Source organism: Hyalella azteca, unplaced genomic scaffold, assembly GCF_000764305.2.
Source record: "Hyalella azteca isolate HAZT.00-mixed unplaced genomic scaffold, Hazt_2.0.2 contig12691, whole genome shotgun sequence".
Lineage (NCBI taxonomy): Eukaryota > Metazoa > Arthropoda > Malacostraca > Amphipoda > Hyalellidae > Hyalella > Hyalella azteca.
In genome coordinates, this window is record NW_025942643.1 from 137,573 (window position 1) to 155,756 (window position 18,184).

The following is an 18,184-nucleotide window of genomic DNA, read 5'->3' on the forward strand; positions in this document are numbered from 1 at the left end:
TGCCCATCGCTCTATTTGTAATTCAAAGAGAATATAATTTCTAAATACTCTCAAATATATTTATGATGCATCAAACTGTTTCAGAGGCCTGTGAAAAATGCTACTAATAAAATAAATGAATAAAAATAAAAAAGTCATCCATCGAGTGGGAACGATGTTATAATAAGCATTGAAGCTCGTGACGTGCTTCAAACTAAATAACTTCATCGTGTGTAATTTATGAGCATTATGAATGAAGGTTAATAGCTCAAATATTATTTTTCATTAACAACGCATCACAGACATAGCTCATATGAGGCCAGCATCGCTCTGCTCGCTTGTTCTTCTACCGTACATGCAAGCATTATCATGCATAATAAAGAGCCAAATTAAAACTGCGCGTGGATGTAAACTAAAGGCAGAGCTCACGTCTTCTTAAAAGCGAAGCGAGAACGTGAACCGCTTACAGAAAGGGGAACATTTCATAGCAATGACTCGACAAGGAAATGCAGAGTAAACTCTTCGACTGAAATCGAGGTTCAATGTTTTCATGCATAAAATCTTGCAAATTTGAAGCTAATGCATAGGCAACATAAATAATATGTTACCTACAAGTTTTTTATCTATGTTATATGTTTTTTTATCGAGCGAAACACTGTGCAGTGCAGATTTCTGGTAGGCGACTGATGTGTCAAGATCTACAGTTTGAACATTTTTAGTACCCAAATCATAATAATTCACATTGAATTCATTGGAAATACGAAACCAGTATCGGGTAAAGAATAACATTAAAGTAATTCCCGACGAGGAATTTTGTGAGTTGAGGCATCGCGGGGGGGNGAGGGGGTCGGAGTAGAGCGAAGCCCGCCGAGCCTGCGCGCTGACGCTCCGGGCTCGGGAGGCCGACGTCGACGGCAGTCCACGCGTTGACGTACCGGCCGAAGGTGCGCTCTCGCCCTCGCTTGACTTTGCTTCACCTGCTTACCTCGGGTCGTTCGGTCCCCATGTATTATCATCTAGGCTAAATTTCTCAAAAAACTCCTATTTTTTCAATTTTTGCTTGTCTGCAAGACATTATTGGTCAATTGATTTATTTTCCACTTTCGTAAAAATTGTCTTATTTCTTGTACTGGTAAATATTTTACTCTGGAATCGTGCTGAACGTGGGCTTTCTGGCCCTAAAGTTTATCGTTTGTCAACTTATCGCGTGCAGCTCGTACAGCACTACAGGAGTCAATATATTTCATCACGAAAAAATTGGTTCCTCAGCTGGACGTTGACTTTGGTGGACAGTTCGAATGTGACGGAAATATTGCTTCTAGTAGGATTACAATGATGTGTAAATAAAAGAGGGCAAAAGTGAATATTCATTTGCTAGTGATCGTGTATTTAAATGAATTTTGTCTTGATTTTAAGCTTACAAACGACACGATCTGCCATCTAGAGAATTGAAAGCCGCGTTTCCTCATGCGCTCATGTAATGCTCACTGGTGGGCAAAGAGGACGATTGAAAACTCTTACCACATTACAGATCCGCATTCCCGCAATCCAAAGGATTCTCTTCAGTGTCTTGAGACGACCATGAATTCCAAGTTAACGATCTGGAACTGCAAAGCAAGTTAATTAATTCCACGACCTTGTGCCACTATTAAGACATAGCCAAGGCTGTCTTGCGTCACGCTCAAGGCAAATTCTTCTGGCCTGTAGACCCAGCTCCACTGAATTAGATCAGACCAAAATAGAACTTAAGTGTTGACCTAACCTTCTCTGATACCAGCTGAGTCAGCGAGATTGATTCCTCTTGGAAACTGGAGCTCACTACTTGATTAGGTTCAAAATTCAGTAGACTTTAGTGATGTTCCCTGACAATTTTTAATATGAAGTACCGTTACGTTGGTAATTAAATGCATAAAAAAGTGCAGTCAAATGCCAACCTCGATTTCAATTCAACAAACTAGCAACTGTAACGCTGAAATACTTTCCGAAAGTGTTCACTGTTCTTGAAAAATAACCCGCTGCTACTAAAGACACTCAGAAACTTTACAAAACTTCGTGGTTTGCCGGTTAGTGTGGAACTGACTGACTCTATCGGAACTCATTTACGGACAAATTTCAAGATGTATTCGACTCGAAATTTTATTCGGGATCCGATGATGCTGGCAGTCTTATTGGCTTTAATTCCAGGTAAGAAATTCCGTTATAGGGTAATGCTGTTCGTGAAATGCCCTCGGTAGTTATAGGTTAGCAAACCAACATTAATTGGATTAGTTCGTTTGCCCTCAGCATAATATTGCTTATTTGTGGCAATAAAAATTACAAGTGGTTCATTTTATTATTTATATAATCATTGCACTTTAATCGCATATTAGCCAAGTATTTAAAAGCAAAGGAAATGACCATAATTTCCGAATTCGGTCCAAACTACACGAATTAAAATATGATCAAAAGATGACTACAAAGTTACGCGGGGGAGATGAATTGTCCTAGGAAACGCAAATAAAATTCATTTGTTTTCTATGTTTTTAACATAAAGCCTAAAACATAGAGGTTTATGTTTTTAGCCGGAACTACTCTGACCAACGATGTCTCCCGTACCTGCGGGAACAGATCTTGAATATACGGTGGGCATGATGCATTCTACTCTACAGCAACGGCCCAATGTCATTTCCTTCACTGCGGTTTTACTTTCACACAACCGCGCGGACAGCAGAACTGATGGCATCAACACAATGACAATTGCACAATGCCGTCGGACGGCCACTGCTCGATGAGAATATTGCAAGCACATCAGCGTTCCTGGGTGCTATTAAGAATAAATGAATGGTATTTGAAGAATATACCCCTGAGAGCGAACCTTGGTTCATTTCCAGTGAGTGGCTGGATACGTATTTGGACATTTTATTGACAAATGTATTCTAATTATTTTCTGGCCATTCTAATTATTTACGTTCATTGTAGTTACAGTATTCAAAAAGTATTCACGCGCTTTCAAATGTACACTAATTTACTCAAAGAGTTCGAGTAAACTTAAATCGAGCCAGCCATTGTATGTGGAAGTTGCAAGGCGATATAGCCTGCACCGAGACAGCTATTATGTGTGGAAGTTGCAAGGCGGTATAGCGTGCACCGAGACAGCTATTATGTGTGGAAGTTGCAAGGCGGTATAGCCTGCACCGAGACAGCTATTGTAAGTGGAAGTTGCAAGGCGGTATAGCCTGCACCGTGCCAGCCATTGTATGTGGAAGTTGCAAGGCGAAATAGCCTGCACCGAGACAGCTATTGTAAGTGGAAGTTGCAAGGCGATATAGCCTGCACCGAGACAGCTATTATGTGTGGAAGTTGCANCAGCCATTATGTGTAGAAGTTGCGAGTCGGTATAGCGTGCACCGAGACAGCCATTGTGTGAGGAAGTTGCGAGTCGGTATAGCGTGCACCGAGCCAGCCATTGTGTGTGGAAGTTGCGAGGCGGTATAGCGTGCACCGAGCCAGCGTGCTCATTTCTCACCCAATCGTCCGCGTCTCGCAGCCATAATAACGGCATCACGGTTGCCAATCTCACGATTTATTGACGGACTTGCAGGGCACCATTTTCGTACAACGATTCAGGCTACCGGTGATAAACACTGGCTTTTATCCGTTCAATGCTCAGGTTAATCCAATAGAGAACTATTGTCCTCCATCACTATGCGTGGACGTCAGAATATTTTCTTTTAATCTGTAGCGAAGTCTTGACAATTGATTGCTACAACTCTGCATGAAAGTTTTAGATTCGTTCGTCGCCCATGAAGCGGGTCATATATAATTTCGTTTCATCTCAACAGAACTTTTTAATTTGATTCTCTATACAATAAATGTATATTATTCTACGATAGCGTAGTCATCGCTGCTTTATTACGATATTATTCTGCGATTTTGGTCATCACTGCTCCAGCTACACCACGATCCAGGTTTAATTCTAAGAGTTGACACAACTGGATAATGTACGCTAGCTCCTATAATTACAACATACAAAACTGCCGCAGTATTGGAATCCATTCAGATCCGCGGCCTTTTATCATCATAAATCCAATCGCATTCTTTTCAATGCAGATCCCTTTAAAGTAAAAAAATAATTGGCTTCTAAATAAAGAGTGATTTTATTCCGAGTCAAATCTTTTCTCTTCGAGTTTTTTGTGAGACAAATCGCAGTCTAGTTTCATTGTTGAATTTCTCAGTGCCAATAATGACCTGCACTATAGCAATGCAATAACATTATCCTTTCTTGTTTATCGACTTTCATATAAGAAATATTATGAAAATTCTAAGTATTTATGCTCGAGCTATTCTTATTTTTAGATTAGAACCTTTCAGTCATTGAAGCTCACATAGATACGTTAGCTTTTCTCAACGAAACATTTTATGTGTTTGCTTTTGTTGCAGGCTCGTATTCTGTATGAAGCCATGCAATCTAAATCTAGATGCTCTGTTGTAATCTTTCTCCATGCGTGAGCTCAAGTCAATATGCGCAAGTCACAATACCGAACAATCTAGTGTAGGCTTGCATTGGAATCTAACTCTGAAATTCAATTTACGAACCTTGTAGTTGTTTGCAATTACTGTACGAAATAACACATGAGCTGTTTTAAAACAAATGTGAGGGATTAAAGTTTGGATGATTGGTGTCCGATCTGAGGACCATATTCTGCTATTTTTATAGTCTTAGGAGTATAAAACATTGTAAACACAACTCTTCGAGCAACCTTGCATTGTATCGAACTTAAAAACAAGTCGAACGTCTTACTTAGTGTGACGTTGGGTGTTTTCATTTGAATTATTGTGGTGTTAGCCACACGATAGAATTATTCAAGTGAAGTCTTATGTTGAGACAAGCAGGTCGTGTTAGCCACAGGTTCCGAGTAATTACTGTGACCGTCAGGAACGTTGCGTGCATCGCTCTCGCTGTCCTCATTTATAACCGTGCTAAGTCTGCCGTAAATTGGCCAACAAGCGCCACTGCAGATACCATCTGTCTTTGCTGCGCGCATACTTAAACGTATTCACTCCGACCACAATGCGCATCGCCCATTGTGAGCTACAATTTCATAACACAGACATGCATTAGCGCAGGTTGGTTACATAAATATGTCTCTATTTCTGTTTCGTAGCGTGCATTACAAGCGGCTGAACGGTTACATTACTCAGAAGACTGAATTTACATGCAAAATGCGGGATATATGCATGTACCCATAAATACCATATATTTATACCCACATTCAATACGTTAAAATTTTATTTATTCAGGATCGATTGTTACAACAACTGAAGAGCAGCGGTCTAGCAACCAATGAATCGTTTAACAAAAGAAATGAAAAAATATTCAATTCGATAGATCAAGGTCAGGAACACAGTCATGGTTCAGAATTTCATGAGCAGTTTAATGATGATTACTACAAGGCAGAAAGAGCCCATAAAAGTTTGCTGTAGAATTTATCATCAAACATGTACATGGTCAATTGTAAGGCCTTTCATCACAGCGACAAAAAAGTTTAACGGTCGATTTTCTTTTGCAGGCCAAAGATATTCAGGAACTTTGCCTAACCTCGGACGCACAAACCATAAAATTTGTGACCTTTAGACTCGGTCACGCATTTGCATGACAGCGCGTACACTGCTTCCTCGTTCTTCTCTCTTTCAATGAAAAGCTTGTAATGTTCTGATCGAGCTGCTGCTTTTTTCATCCATGGCACACCAAGGCACCATTTACATACAACGTGAAAAAACGGGCAATTTTATAAAAATATAATATAATTTCTTGAAGAATGAATTCAATATTGCAGTGTAAACTAGTATAAGTAGCCTCGCTATATCGTGGCTTGTTTGAGATTGAGAATAATGATAGAGTTCATGAGTGATCTGGAAATGATGACCGATTTATATTTTGTCGATACTATTTATGAACTATTTTAAGCAGAGGAGATGTCTAAGTAAAAAACATTGACTTGCCTAGAATGCTATCATACGTTTGTTGCATGAAAAATGTTCCTACTGAGAATTGATGTTTTTACTTTCTTTTTGATTGTTGAAATTCGTTTAATGAAAAAAAATACTGAACCGTTCTAATGTTGCATCAAATTCCAAAAATTATTACCAATTCAGGAATTATTTTATGCCCTTAAACTACTTTAAGGGCATAACTTTAGGATATTGATTGATTATTCCGACATTGTATATGTAAATGGGCTATTCGGGCGCAAGTCCCCAATGCTTTCGGGGTCGAGATATTATCTGAACCTAAAATTTTATACTTTGTGAAGTAATCTCGGGGGGAAACTCCGAGGTATTGCTGAACGACGAGAAAAATCGGATTAAAAATTTATACGCAATTCTTAGCTTAAAAAATGTAGCTTCCGTCATAATTAAAAAAAGTATGCTCCGAATTTCAAATTGCCCGAATTTAATTTCGGGAAATGAATGGAAGCTCCATGTTAGATGGGGGCAGGCATAAGACTTTTCTTTACAAACGGGCTCCATTCCGAAAATAATTTACCTGATTATGTGAAAGATATTATGGGGGTTATTGCAACGGGATTATGAAAATTGTACGAAACGAATAAGTTATTAGTGAAGAAGTAACGATCGATTATTTGCGAATACCTATCCACAATTTCATGGAAAAACATTTTATACTTTCGGATAGTTTGTTTTTACGAATCCGCAATAGTTACGACGACAATTTTGAAAACGTCGTTCGATTAGCACTGAAGGAGACGCCGGCATCGATCGGTTGAGGTTCCACAGCGCTCAATTAGTTAATGGCTGCTTGTGCGAAGCTGTCACTCCTCAGCGATCGACGGGCTGCTTCCGGCAGTGCACACGATGCCTCATAATCGTGATGTATTATACATCCTTGAATTGAAAACAGAAATTTCATAAAGTTATTGAGCCGCCTTCCACTATTTTAGCGAACGATGTTCACTTGACTTCTAGACCAAATAAATTCCAATTACAACGTGACAAGAGATTCGTGTGGGTACAAATACCGCTGTCAACGAAGCGATGGGCATAAAATTTCCCATAAATCGTGTTAAAATGAATCGATGATTTGTTGACAAGCCACAAGTTCTGCTCCTAACGTAACGATGAGTAAAATTTTTGCCAGTCATTTTAATCTAAATCGTAGATATGTTTGCAAGTCAGAGGGTTGAAGAATGTCTTTAAAAAATATGTTTGTGTCATGCAAGCGGTAGCTCGCGGGAGCTCTCACGTTGTAGCGACATACAAGGGAGCAGGTTTCATCATGCGCATATTCAACTCTGACTTGTTCGTTAAAATTTGTTCAACGAAAAAAATACTGAACCGTTCTGATGCTGCATCAAATTCCAAAAATTTTTACCAATTCAAAAATTATTTTTTCAAACAACTATTTTGAGAGCAGAACTTTAGGACATTGATTGAATAATCCTTGAATTGAACATTCAAGTTTGATACAAGTTTAGTACATCATCACCAGGCAAGAATCAGAAATGAATATATTTTGTTAGTTAAACTGAAACGCTCTGGAATCGAGCTTAGTTTCAGAAAAAAATAAAGTCCCAATTAATTACTTACTGTAATGTATATGGATACTGGATGATGCATTACTATGTAAATGTGTTGCATAGAAAAATATATAAAGAATATAGATGAAAAATCTAGAAAAAAATATAGGTGAAAATATAGAAAAAGAATACAGATGAAAAATATGTTTTATTAAATTAATTCGTACACATATCAAACTAGTTGATAGAATCTATTCACAAAATAATACGCCTTGACCAAATTGGATGAAGATCTAGTTAAATACGAATTGTACCAGCCAATAATGACAATTTTTAACCGTTGCAACGAGATTAACCAGAACAACATAGCCCATCAATTTGCGCCGATGTCACTTAGGTAATTTATTTTGTAACCTGCCGCGTGGCTTCTGCCTTAATGCTATGACGATACGAATCTATAAAATAATTTGTTTCGATCTTACCGACTGTTCTGTCGATTGTCTAAAAGTTTGTGACTCTTGGGCTTAACGAGACTTCCCAGAAGTTGTCGACCCGCGGAGACCAGTTTGGTAGTACTTTCCGTAATTGAGTTGGGAAGCGCGTGCGTCTATTGAAAACTTCGGCTGATGATTAGGTTCGCTTTCACTGCACCTCTGTCCAGCTCTGCTGTAGTCGCTGTGCAAGATATGCCTTACAAAAACTCTGTTTCTAGTTTTCTAGTTGTTTGTAATGAATCTGCGATATTTTTCAAGGTGAAATTCTAATGTTTTCAGTTAGAATGAATTCAAATATTTTTAATAGAAAACTAAGAAAAATATCTTTCGTTTAGTTTAACTAAAAATAGGTTGAATTGATTTCCAAAATTCCCGACTTGATTGAAATTTTGTTCTAAAAATGTGCGCTTCGTTCGTTCTTTGACAGATAAATCAGTAGGTAAAATATCTTGTTTTCATTCCTTGCTTACTGTCAGACATCATTTGATTGGGCGTCAATGAATATTGTTCACTCAAAATTTCAATTGATGTGTTTGGGACTGAACTACGTATATAACAGACAAGAATCAGTAAGGAATGAATTTTGTTAGTAGTTAAACTGAGACTCTCTGAATAAAGTTTAGTTTCGGATATAATAAAGTCCGAATTAATTAATTTCTGTAATGTATTGTGTTATTTACCACACTATAAGTAGCAGCTTGAGCAATTGCTAGCAGAATAAATATGGTTTCCATATTCTTAGATGGTAAAACATGAGAGCTCGAAATTGTTTAGCAGCCAATCAGAAATTTTCATATATTTTCTAAGTAATATAAAAAATTAAACTATCGTTGGCCCTCTTTTTACTATTGGTCCAAAAGATTGCCGTCGCTTAGTCGGGATTTAGACGGCTGCACCGCTTGGAATTCATAGCCTCATCTCTCAGCGACCGGCCGTTTAACCCAGCCATGATGAGGCAGCTTCTGAAGTCGTTTTCACTGAGAGAAGAAAGCTTTTGCCAACGAATTCCGCTAGTAAAATCGGGCAGCTGTATTCTGCCACGAGCTTCCTCCCCCTTTTAGCTTGCCGCAACGGCACCCGGGAAATCGTATCACGAACCGTCCAAGCCTCGTGATGCATCATCACTCATTGGCGCCGGCGCTTCATCATCTCTGGTTCTTCCAACTCCTCCAACTTGGCTGCCTCGCCAGCATTTGCAGTCATTGCGCGCAATCTCGAAACTAGCTCTTTAGCTGCGCAGCCAGCCCACTGTTTTGCCCGTCCTTGATGGCTTTCCCCTCGTTAGCCGTCATCCCCCAAACTCCCCCGATCATTGAGGGGGCCAAATGTTCCAATCTGCTCATCCCCAACGAGAGCAAACATGAACTCTTTCTCGGCGAAAGTTATGAGTTTCTTGCTCGGTCTTCCCTTCTCATTTCTGTCTCGTATAGTCAATTCGTTACATCAACTCGGTAGCGTTCATATATTCCGCTCGAGTGAGTTACTCGTGCTGCTAAATTTTTGTGAATTTTGCGGATCAATGCGACGTTCACGCGTTCGGCTTATGCGCCAAACCCGAGTTTTACTGCGCCTGCTGGCACCAATTCCTGGGATTTGCTGGCTTCTTTCTGTCTGTCTGTCGAGAATAAAACGGCTTCCATTTCTTTGCCTGCATAATGATGGCGGTAATGTGAGGAAATTTGCCAGTTCTTGTCCTCTATTTCTTGCCAAAAATTTACAATGGGAATAAATTTTTTGACTGCTATTTTCTTGAGGGTTGTTGCAAATGAAAAGGAAATTGTAGAAACTACTTTTAAAAGAAATAGTAGACATTAATGTATCTTATATTAACAGCAAGCATCGGACTAATTTATTGACACAAGACACAAGTGTAATTAATCAGCACATGAACATATACTGATGCTTCCAATAACAATACAATGTAACAATAATATACATTCGTGCATTTATTTGTCACCTTTTCTCACTTATTTGGTTGAGGCTGAAAGGCAAGTGGTTTTTTTACTCTCGAGCTGCACATTTTATTTTCACTCTCAAAGCCTCGCTTGGCAAATGTTGCACCTAAAAAAGAATTTAAACCTTGCGTCTGAACTCGTTTTGAATTTCCAGTTTTAAACGTGGGCCTGACATTTCGATATTTTAAATTATTTCTCTCACGTAAATTGTGTTATGTTCTATACATTTCATTTTAAAACACGAAGTATTTTCTAAATAGTTGAATCGCTCAAATTTTTAAATATTATTTTATGTTGAAACATATATACGACTAATAAAAAAATTCTTATTAAATATTTCCGGAAAATCTAACATCTTGCTAAAAATTTTGTACGGGCATATTGCACTTAAACGAAGAGTTCCAAGTTACATTCGGCAATCATGTACAATTTTATTCATTCAAAACTGTTAATAATATCGGCACAGAAATCACCAGCTTTGAAAAACTGCCTCTCGTTCTTGCAGCGACGTGTAGCGGCGAAGACTCGCTCGAGCTGCCCATGAGCCTAGCAGCGTCAACGCCGTACAACTCGCTGGAGGAGAGCGACGTCGCACAGAGCGGCCACCACATCATCTGGGGACGCCCTAACACCAAGGACGCTTACTTCGACGACATGACTCCTACCAACGTCACCGCTGTCGTCGGACAGACCGCCAGACTCCCCTGCAGGGTCATCAATCTCGGACAAAAAGACGTGGGTCGTTTCATGTCAAAATCAATGATTAAATCTTTGGAAACTCATTCAATTTTATTGGTAATTTATAATTTGTTTATTCGTGTCCCGAATTCTGCAATTTATCATAAAAACAAACATGTTGAATTAAGGACTTGAATATCTAGAAATGAACCAAAAATTATTGATATTAATGAATAATCATTCAATTATTTGAATAGATTTCAGGAACTGATTTTATTATTATTATTATTTAAGATATTAAGATTATTATTAGTAAATAATATTATGCTTGTGTCCATTATTAAATGATCTCGAACATTTGGGGCTTTTAATGTAGTGTCTTAAAAAGCCGAATGGCAGAGTTTCATACTTTCTCCTTCCTTCACCATTGAACATAAGAAAAAATCCACAAATTGTTTTCTTGCAACAATTGGTCGCGGAAGAGAAAATAAATTAAGACGGTTACGAAGACTAAAATACAGCCAGAATGAAAATCTAACTAATTATTTTTTATTAGCGCTTCATTTTATTGTATTATTGGGAACAATTCTCCGAGATAAATCTTAGATTTGAAAAATCGTTTAATTTGTAGCCTTCTTCAGATGAAAATTATCAATTTCTCGAGTTCATCTGTTGCGTTTGTTTAATTACAAAAATTGCTCGACCAAATGCAACTCATGACTGCATAAGAAGAGACATTAGTTCTAATATTCCTCAGGCAATTCTACCCTTCACAATTAAATCAATTTAGCACTAGATACTGAAACATTTACCTTAAACAATGTACAATTATCTACCCAAGACTAATCATCTGCTAACGTTCTAAACGCAGAACGTTCTTCTCGATCAGGTAACTTGGATACGCAAACGTGATATCCACATCCTCACCCTGGGCGTCTCAACGTACACCAGTGACGCCCGCTTTACAGTGAGCCTATAATGTTACGAATAATGAAATTCTTGGCGTAACGATATTTACGTTCTTGGTGAACTAGTCTTAATTTGGTGGTGCTACTGAATCTCCTGAATTACGGGTATTGTCTTCAGACAATAAGCTTGATTTTAATGCATTTTCCAAGCCTGCAAAGTGTCGGTGCACTATTTTTGTGAAAAATTACAAGTTATTAATTGTTTTCATTTTCTGTCAGACTTGCGTGAAAATGTCATGTGATAGTAATTAAGAATTGAACTATCCAGATGTATGCTGAAAATATGGAGCTTGAAATATCAATAGAATAGACCCATTCGACCGAATTCCAAGGACTAAATTCGCAGGTCCGGTTATCGAGTTCCAGTTTACGATAGATTTGACAGATTTTTCCTAGTTTAAGTGGTTGTTTACGCAACTACTACTTTAAATCAATGATTTCGCGCGACTGCAAACTAATAAATGCTTACATTGATAATTTCAAAAGAAGTCTCGTTATAATTTTATTGAAAGGCTATTGAATATATCTACACACCTGCAGGACTCAATTGAGGACAATATTCATGCATTTATAATCAGTCATTGCAAAACTTGCAATGAAACTATCTGTGGTGAACATTTCGCTTCCCCTCTCATCTCTCAAGCAAAATATAATTTCAAATAAATTACCGGAGACGAATTATTTTAGATTGGAATTTTAAGGGGCAAACACGATAAATTCATACTGAATGCTCAAAAATACTTATATGGTTCGTGTCGAAAAGTATACTCCACATTTATCATACAAATGCTTCGTTATAACGTTAGCACAATAATTTTTTTAGTCAACGATTTGATGCAAGACATTACTTTGCTTCTCAAGATCTAAAACTTTCGTAATCCGCAAGCCTGGGAGAAATCCAAAGAAAAAAAACAACAACTGTTCATCAATCCAGGTTCAAATCAACTTTCAACAATTAACTTTCTACCTGTTTCAAATGTTGAACATTTTCGCGCAATCACTTCCCACTCACCTCCATGAAAATAGCAAGAAAATCTTGCCAAGCCTCACTCAGCCCAATAAGTCCCTCGACTCGCATCGAGACTTGCTGTCAAATTTCTGCAAAGCCGCGGAAAACCGATGATTGATGACGAGCCTGGGCAGTGATTTACGCCGCTCATTGCCTGACAGTTCAATTGGCACTGCAGAGCAAAACGAAACTTCAACCAGCAAAACGCAATCGTTTTTGAGAGCGCAGTATCTACCACTATAACAATCTCTCTTTCACTGTTGATTGGGCGGGTGCATGAAGAAGTGTTAAGAATCGTCTACATTTTCCAGTTTGGTTTTTGACTCCACGCTGGTATCAGTAGCAGTTCAGGCGCAGGCGTGACGCTGATCTATTGCAGCGCAGAGACTGTGAAGAAAGTGTACCTTAATTACGGCCGGCCGTGTCTGGGGAAATGTGCTAAATGAGCAACCTTTCCTTAGCTGATGCTTCGTTCTAGTAAATTTTGGTGATGATTAATGCCTCCAACGCCACTTAATTATGACGCCATCAGTCTGAAACCTTTACTAGTTCTTTTACTTCAAACTTTTGATTAATGGCCTTTTAAGAGCCGGGCCATCTTATTAAACTTGAGATAAACCGGCAAAACGGTTCATTTAAATTAACTTTGTCTAACTTATTACTTTTAACTCATAGTTTGCACTGAAAATGGATGAATCATTCATTACCTTATCCCTACCATGACAAAAAAGTACGCTTTAGCTTCATTATTAGGTAGAAATTTAAAAATGCCAGAATTACAAGTTAATTATTATTATATCCTCATTACTTTGCGACATTATTATTTTTTGTGGTCCAATCGCATTTTCCCCATTCAATTTTCTTTTGATGAAAATCAAACTTTTAATTAATGCTATATTAATATCTCGCTTGTGAGAAATCTCCGGACACATAAAGTAAAAAACAACGTAGTTTATTTAATTCACAAAACATTTGACCATGAACTTCCAGTTCCGCTCATTCGAACTTTAATTTCTTGTAACTAGTGCGACTTAGTAACCTATATATTGGGCATTGACCGCAGTGAGTGACACAAAGCTGAAAAATATAAGCTAAACAAGTGCCCATCATAAACTCAAATTAATTTCTTGAAATATTCCTTAAATAATTTTAACCTAGTATAAAAATTCCATTAACGTTTCTCCAGGTTGTGCGTAATCGCAAAACCAAGGAATGGATTCTGCAGATCTCCCCCGTAGCCTTCAGAGATGCCGGCGTCTATGAGTGTCAAGTGTCGACGAGTCCAAAAATATCTCTTCCCGTCACTCTTAATGTTGAGGGTGAGCCAGCTGTTTTTCTACCTATATTAACAATATTATAGTATACAGAGTGGCTGACATATACTGACGAGACGGGTATTTGGAATGCGTATTAGAATATACCAAATATATTTTTGTTGATCGTAATCATCAAACCTCAACCTAAACGAAAATAATCCCCTGCTGAATTCATTGTAAGTAACCAAAGCTGACTATACATCGCCATATCAAACCTGGCGCTTGAGGTTCATTGCTGGAAGTATTGAACTCGAATAGAAGCGGACATTTCTCATGCGAAGCGTCGTTCTCGAAAATGCCTCAAATGGGTAGAATAAATTTCGCTATAGGCTGGAGGCGAGTACGGCTCTCAAGGATCACATCGATCAAAAGGGAAAAATATGGGATATTTACGTGCAGTAGAGAGCAGATGGCAGTATATCGAAAATAATATCCACGCGAGAGGATATTCCATCCATCTTGAAGCATCTATCAGAAGTTCAAAGTAAGAAATATTTCATTTCGATGGCCTTAATGGCACGGTATTTCGGACTAATATAGTCCTCAAGACATGCTCGAGAGGCCCTTATGCAGTCCACTCTCATGATTTATTGCGTCTTATGAAGGGAGAAGTACAAAGCAAGCATGGCCGCTGGACGTTCTCGTAAAGAAGATCATCTCCTTTGATGGTCCCGGCTGGGCCAGGTAAGGCATGAACGGCTGCCTTCTTTTCTTAAGACCAGAAGCGGTGTCATGTAATGGGTCTGTGCTGGTCTTGGCCATCCGGAAAACACAGACAGAACGCTTAGAAAAATCCATACTAAGAAGATTAATTTAGTGATTCAGGCGAGTGGTATGGCGCTGCGCGAGAGGGGGTATGTTTAAAATGAATAGTCATTTAAAAGGGAGTCAAAAGAAAGTTTTTATTCTCGTGCATCAGCAGAAAAATCAATTGAGACTCTCTTCAACCCGTCCCGTATTTTTTAGTTTTGAGAGAACTTTTCGTAAAACATTCTTCACATGAGTTTCTCATACCGTTTACATTTCTTTGGACTTCAGTCCAGCAGGCCCGTATACAAGGACCGTCGGAAGTCTACATCCAGAACGGGTCTACCATCAGCCTGACGTGCGTCGTCAACACCCACTCGGAGAACGTGGGCGCCGTGTCGTGGTTCCGCAACGCCAACAGCCTCGACTATGACTCGCCCAGAGGCGGCGTGAGCCTCGAGATCGAAAAGACGCCCATAAGAACAACATCGAAGCTTTTTATCACGCGCGCAATCAGGGCAGACTCCGGCAACTACACCTGCGCTCCAGAGTTTGCTGATGCAGCTTTTGTCATCGTGCACGTCGTTAACGGTGAGTAAACATACAATCGACGTGATTTTATATTTATGCTAAACTGCAAATGATTAAGAAATATTAAATGAAATCGCGTCCAGAATACAACTGTTCTGCAGTGCATACGACTACCTTATGGTTTTAAATACATCAATGTATATAAAAATATGATATGAATTCAATTGTTTGGCAAACAAATTGCCATTTCTTTCAACTTGGATCTAAAATCTGCATACCAGCCATCGTACAGAATATATTACGTGCATAAATAATTACTTTATTCAATGCAATTCTATGCTAATTAAAGCAAAAGCGCATGCATTTAATTCCGATCGCCTGGTGGCGATTGTTGCCTTGCAGGCGAGGAGTCTGCGGCCGTGCAGACGGGTGAGGGCGTGGCGCTCGTGCCTCGCCTGCAGTGCGCCGTTGTCGGCCTGGCGCTGCTCCTGGCGGCCGCGCGGTGACCGACTCACCCTTAAGCCTCAGGTGACCGACTCACCCTTAAGCCTCAGGTGACCGACTCACCCTTAAGCCTCAGGTGACCGACTCACCCATAAGTCTCAGGGAACCAACTCATCATTAAGTCTCAGGTGACCGACTCACTGTTAAAGCTTGACGTGACCGACACCGTGACCGATTTACCGTGAAGGCTCTGTTGGTCACGACAGCCCTTGAATTTATGCACCTCTTGATGATAATTTCAATTCTTGGGAGCAATGCGGTGAAAAGTCCGTCATGACTTGATTTTACTGTCCCTCTAATTAGCTAAATTCTGTCAAATGCATCCACATGACTTTACAGCTCAGGCTATTTGATACCTTCCAATATTAATTTCGTCTTAAACTTCACAACTTTACCTCACCTCACTTAGAGGATAGAAGTAGTATTGAAATGCTATTACGAGCTTAACATTTTTCTCGTTTTAAGTGCACTGAAGAATGGTCAAAATAAATCTCACATATTCGTTGTTTTATATCATCAGATTCGTGGACGTATACCAGTTACGAGAAGGAGTCGTGAGACGAGCAGGAGCGTCTCAGCCGTCGTGCCTTATCATTATTTGTCAGTTCAGAATCTTAATGTACCTACTCATCGTATTATACTTGGAGAATATATGTGATATAACGTTTCATTCCATCCCGAGAAATTAAGCTTCTATAAGGTTTTATTAAAAAAGGTATAATTCGAAGCTGTAAGCAATGTTTCTGATATTATCATTTATCGGCGTAGGACATTTTCTATGTTGTTTCAGCTTAGAGAGAGAACCGCTTTCTTCATAATTCAGTCCAACTTCTCATCTAAAAAAGTCGGACTTCTTCGAATACTTGCACATGAAACAAGATTTCTACTTCGATTAAGGAAGCAATGAATAATCCATTGCCGGAATTTAGTTCCCAATGAAGTGAAACTACTTAAGAACCAAACAAAAGATTAACAGTAGAAATAGGCGCAGAAAATGCAGGTATTATACTCCAAGTTGAAAAACAGTTTCGTAGCACCGATGACGGTATTTATCTGATCCTCACAAAGTCTAAAATATCAAGTCTGTACGGTAACACACAGGAAAAACAATACCATTTATCGATTTGAATTTCTTTCGTTAGTTTGCAACGCGATCTTCAATAATGCAGGATCTGGAACTCGACGATTATATTATTGAGTGCCCGGATGTAGATTTTAAGAGAAGAGGATTTCAAACTTAGTTCAAGTTGCTTAACTGTAAAAGTTGTTGTAAAGAACCATTGCATAGAAGTTGAAAAGTCACACTATTATTCATCACGTAATTACTCGTGAATCAGCTGTGCAGAATTGAAAAAAATATGAACTTAATCATCAAATGGAAAATTAAGCCTGAAAATGCATTAGAATCAAGCGGTGCAGAGATTTTAGCAAAATTAAAATTACATGGAAGCTCAAAGAAATTTAAAGTCCCTCACATTGCAGTGATTTCAAATGCAGAGTCGCCTTATAAATTAATTAGAGCATTGCATTACTTCGCACTATTTGCCTGCACGCATAGTTCTGTTCCATCGAAAATAACAACACTTGACGTTCGTACCGCAATTTAACAAAACATTCAGGTATTTTGACTTCAATTTGTTGAACCAGAAGAGCTCTCATGATTTCAACAAACACTCACTAAGTTGATTGGATGGCCGTGCATTCCCTCGATCTCTCTGGAATAATTTTTCTCTCATTAACTAATCAAGTTATGTTACGTTGAAATTCTTATCTTATAACTAATCAAGTCTAAACTCTTTTTTTGCGGTTATAGTAGTTCACGTCACAGCTCAGAGCTATTGTTATGTTAATGATATTCGCAAAGGAAATAGTTCCATAAAAAATACGTAATCAATAAATCAGGAACGTAAAAAAAATTCGCGAAGACCTACTGCAATTTGAAGAACAAATAACAAAAATGACCCTGAAAAAAAGAACAAAATTGTTATTAGCTCCACATGTTTAGAATGAATGAATCCATTTCAATTGAATGTCGCTAAAACAGCCAGATTAATAAAGTAAAATATGATCTTAAATGTAAAAACGAATAATTATAACGATCTTTGCCGGGAAGGATATCAATACAAAATTATTATTCAGAGTTAAATAAACATAAATTGCCAACTGTTAAATTAAGCTACTTTATAAAATCAGAACCTCTTTAGAGTATTAATAAATAAATATCGTTAATCAAAAATGTATCTGTTAATTTATCAGCCACATATGTATTCTACATCACTGCAAAATTACCACAAAATCAACGTAAGTTATCCTGCTGAACAAAATTAGAGCGGTTGTTCTGCACTATTGTAGTGAAAGAAGAGCCTCGCTCAGCATTTGATGAGTGGCTGTAGTAAAAAACATCACAAAAATTAAAGTTTTTTTGTTGCAGAAGCGTACTCGAGTGGGCCATCAAAAGTTGAGACGAAGTTTTTCAACTGGCCCGA

At 38.4% G+C, this 18,184-nt stretch overlaps 1 protein-coding gene across 2 annotated transcripts; it reads left to right on the forward strand.

Moving 5' to 3' along the window:
• The first annotated feature begins 909 nt into the window (after positions 1 to 909).
• LOC108673950 (muscle, skeletal receptor tyrosine protein kinase) lies at positions 910 to 16,356 on the forward strand. Of its 2 annotated transcripts, none has more exons than XM_018161843.1 (7): positions 910 to 2,163; positions 10,451 to 10,680; positions 11,495 to 11,590; positions 13,787 to 13,919; positions 14,955 to 15,254; positions 15,597 to 15,722; positions 16,219 to 16,356. In XM_018161843.1, exons 1-6 carry the CDS (start codon positions 2,097 to 2,099, stop codon positions 15,698 to 15,700), a joined length of 930 nt encoding a protein of 309 aa, XP_018017332.1. In that variant the 5' UTR covers positions 910 to 2,096; the 3' UTR covers positions 15,701 to 15,722; positions 16,219 to 16,356. The 2 variants fall into 2 exon arrangements, with proteins under 2 accessions (XP_018017332.1, XP_018017331.1); XM_018161842.1 differs by having other exon boundaries at positions 11,513 to 11,590.
• The last annotated feature ends 1,828 nt before the right edge of the window (positions 16,357 to 18,184 follow it).

What these genes read in the sequence shown, in the direction of transcription:
- LOC108673950 (XM_018161843.1), top strand. Translation starts at nt 2,097, where the DNA reads ATGTATTCGACTCGAAATTTTATTCGGGATCCGATGATGCTGGCAGTC. An exon ending in CTTATTGGCTTTAATTCCAG is followed by an intron (nt 2,164 to 10,450) that starts GTAAGAAATTCC and finishes TCGTTCTTGCAG; the next exon opens with CGACGTGTAGCGGCGAAGAC. An exon ending in CATCGTGCACGTCGTTAACG is followed by an intron (nt 15,255 to 15,596) that starts GTGAGTAAACAT and finishes GTTGCCTTGCAG; the next exon opens with GCGAGGAGTCTGCGGCCGTG.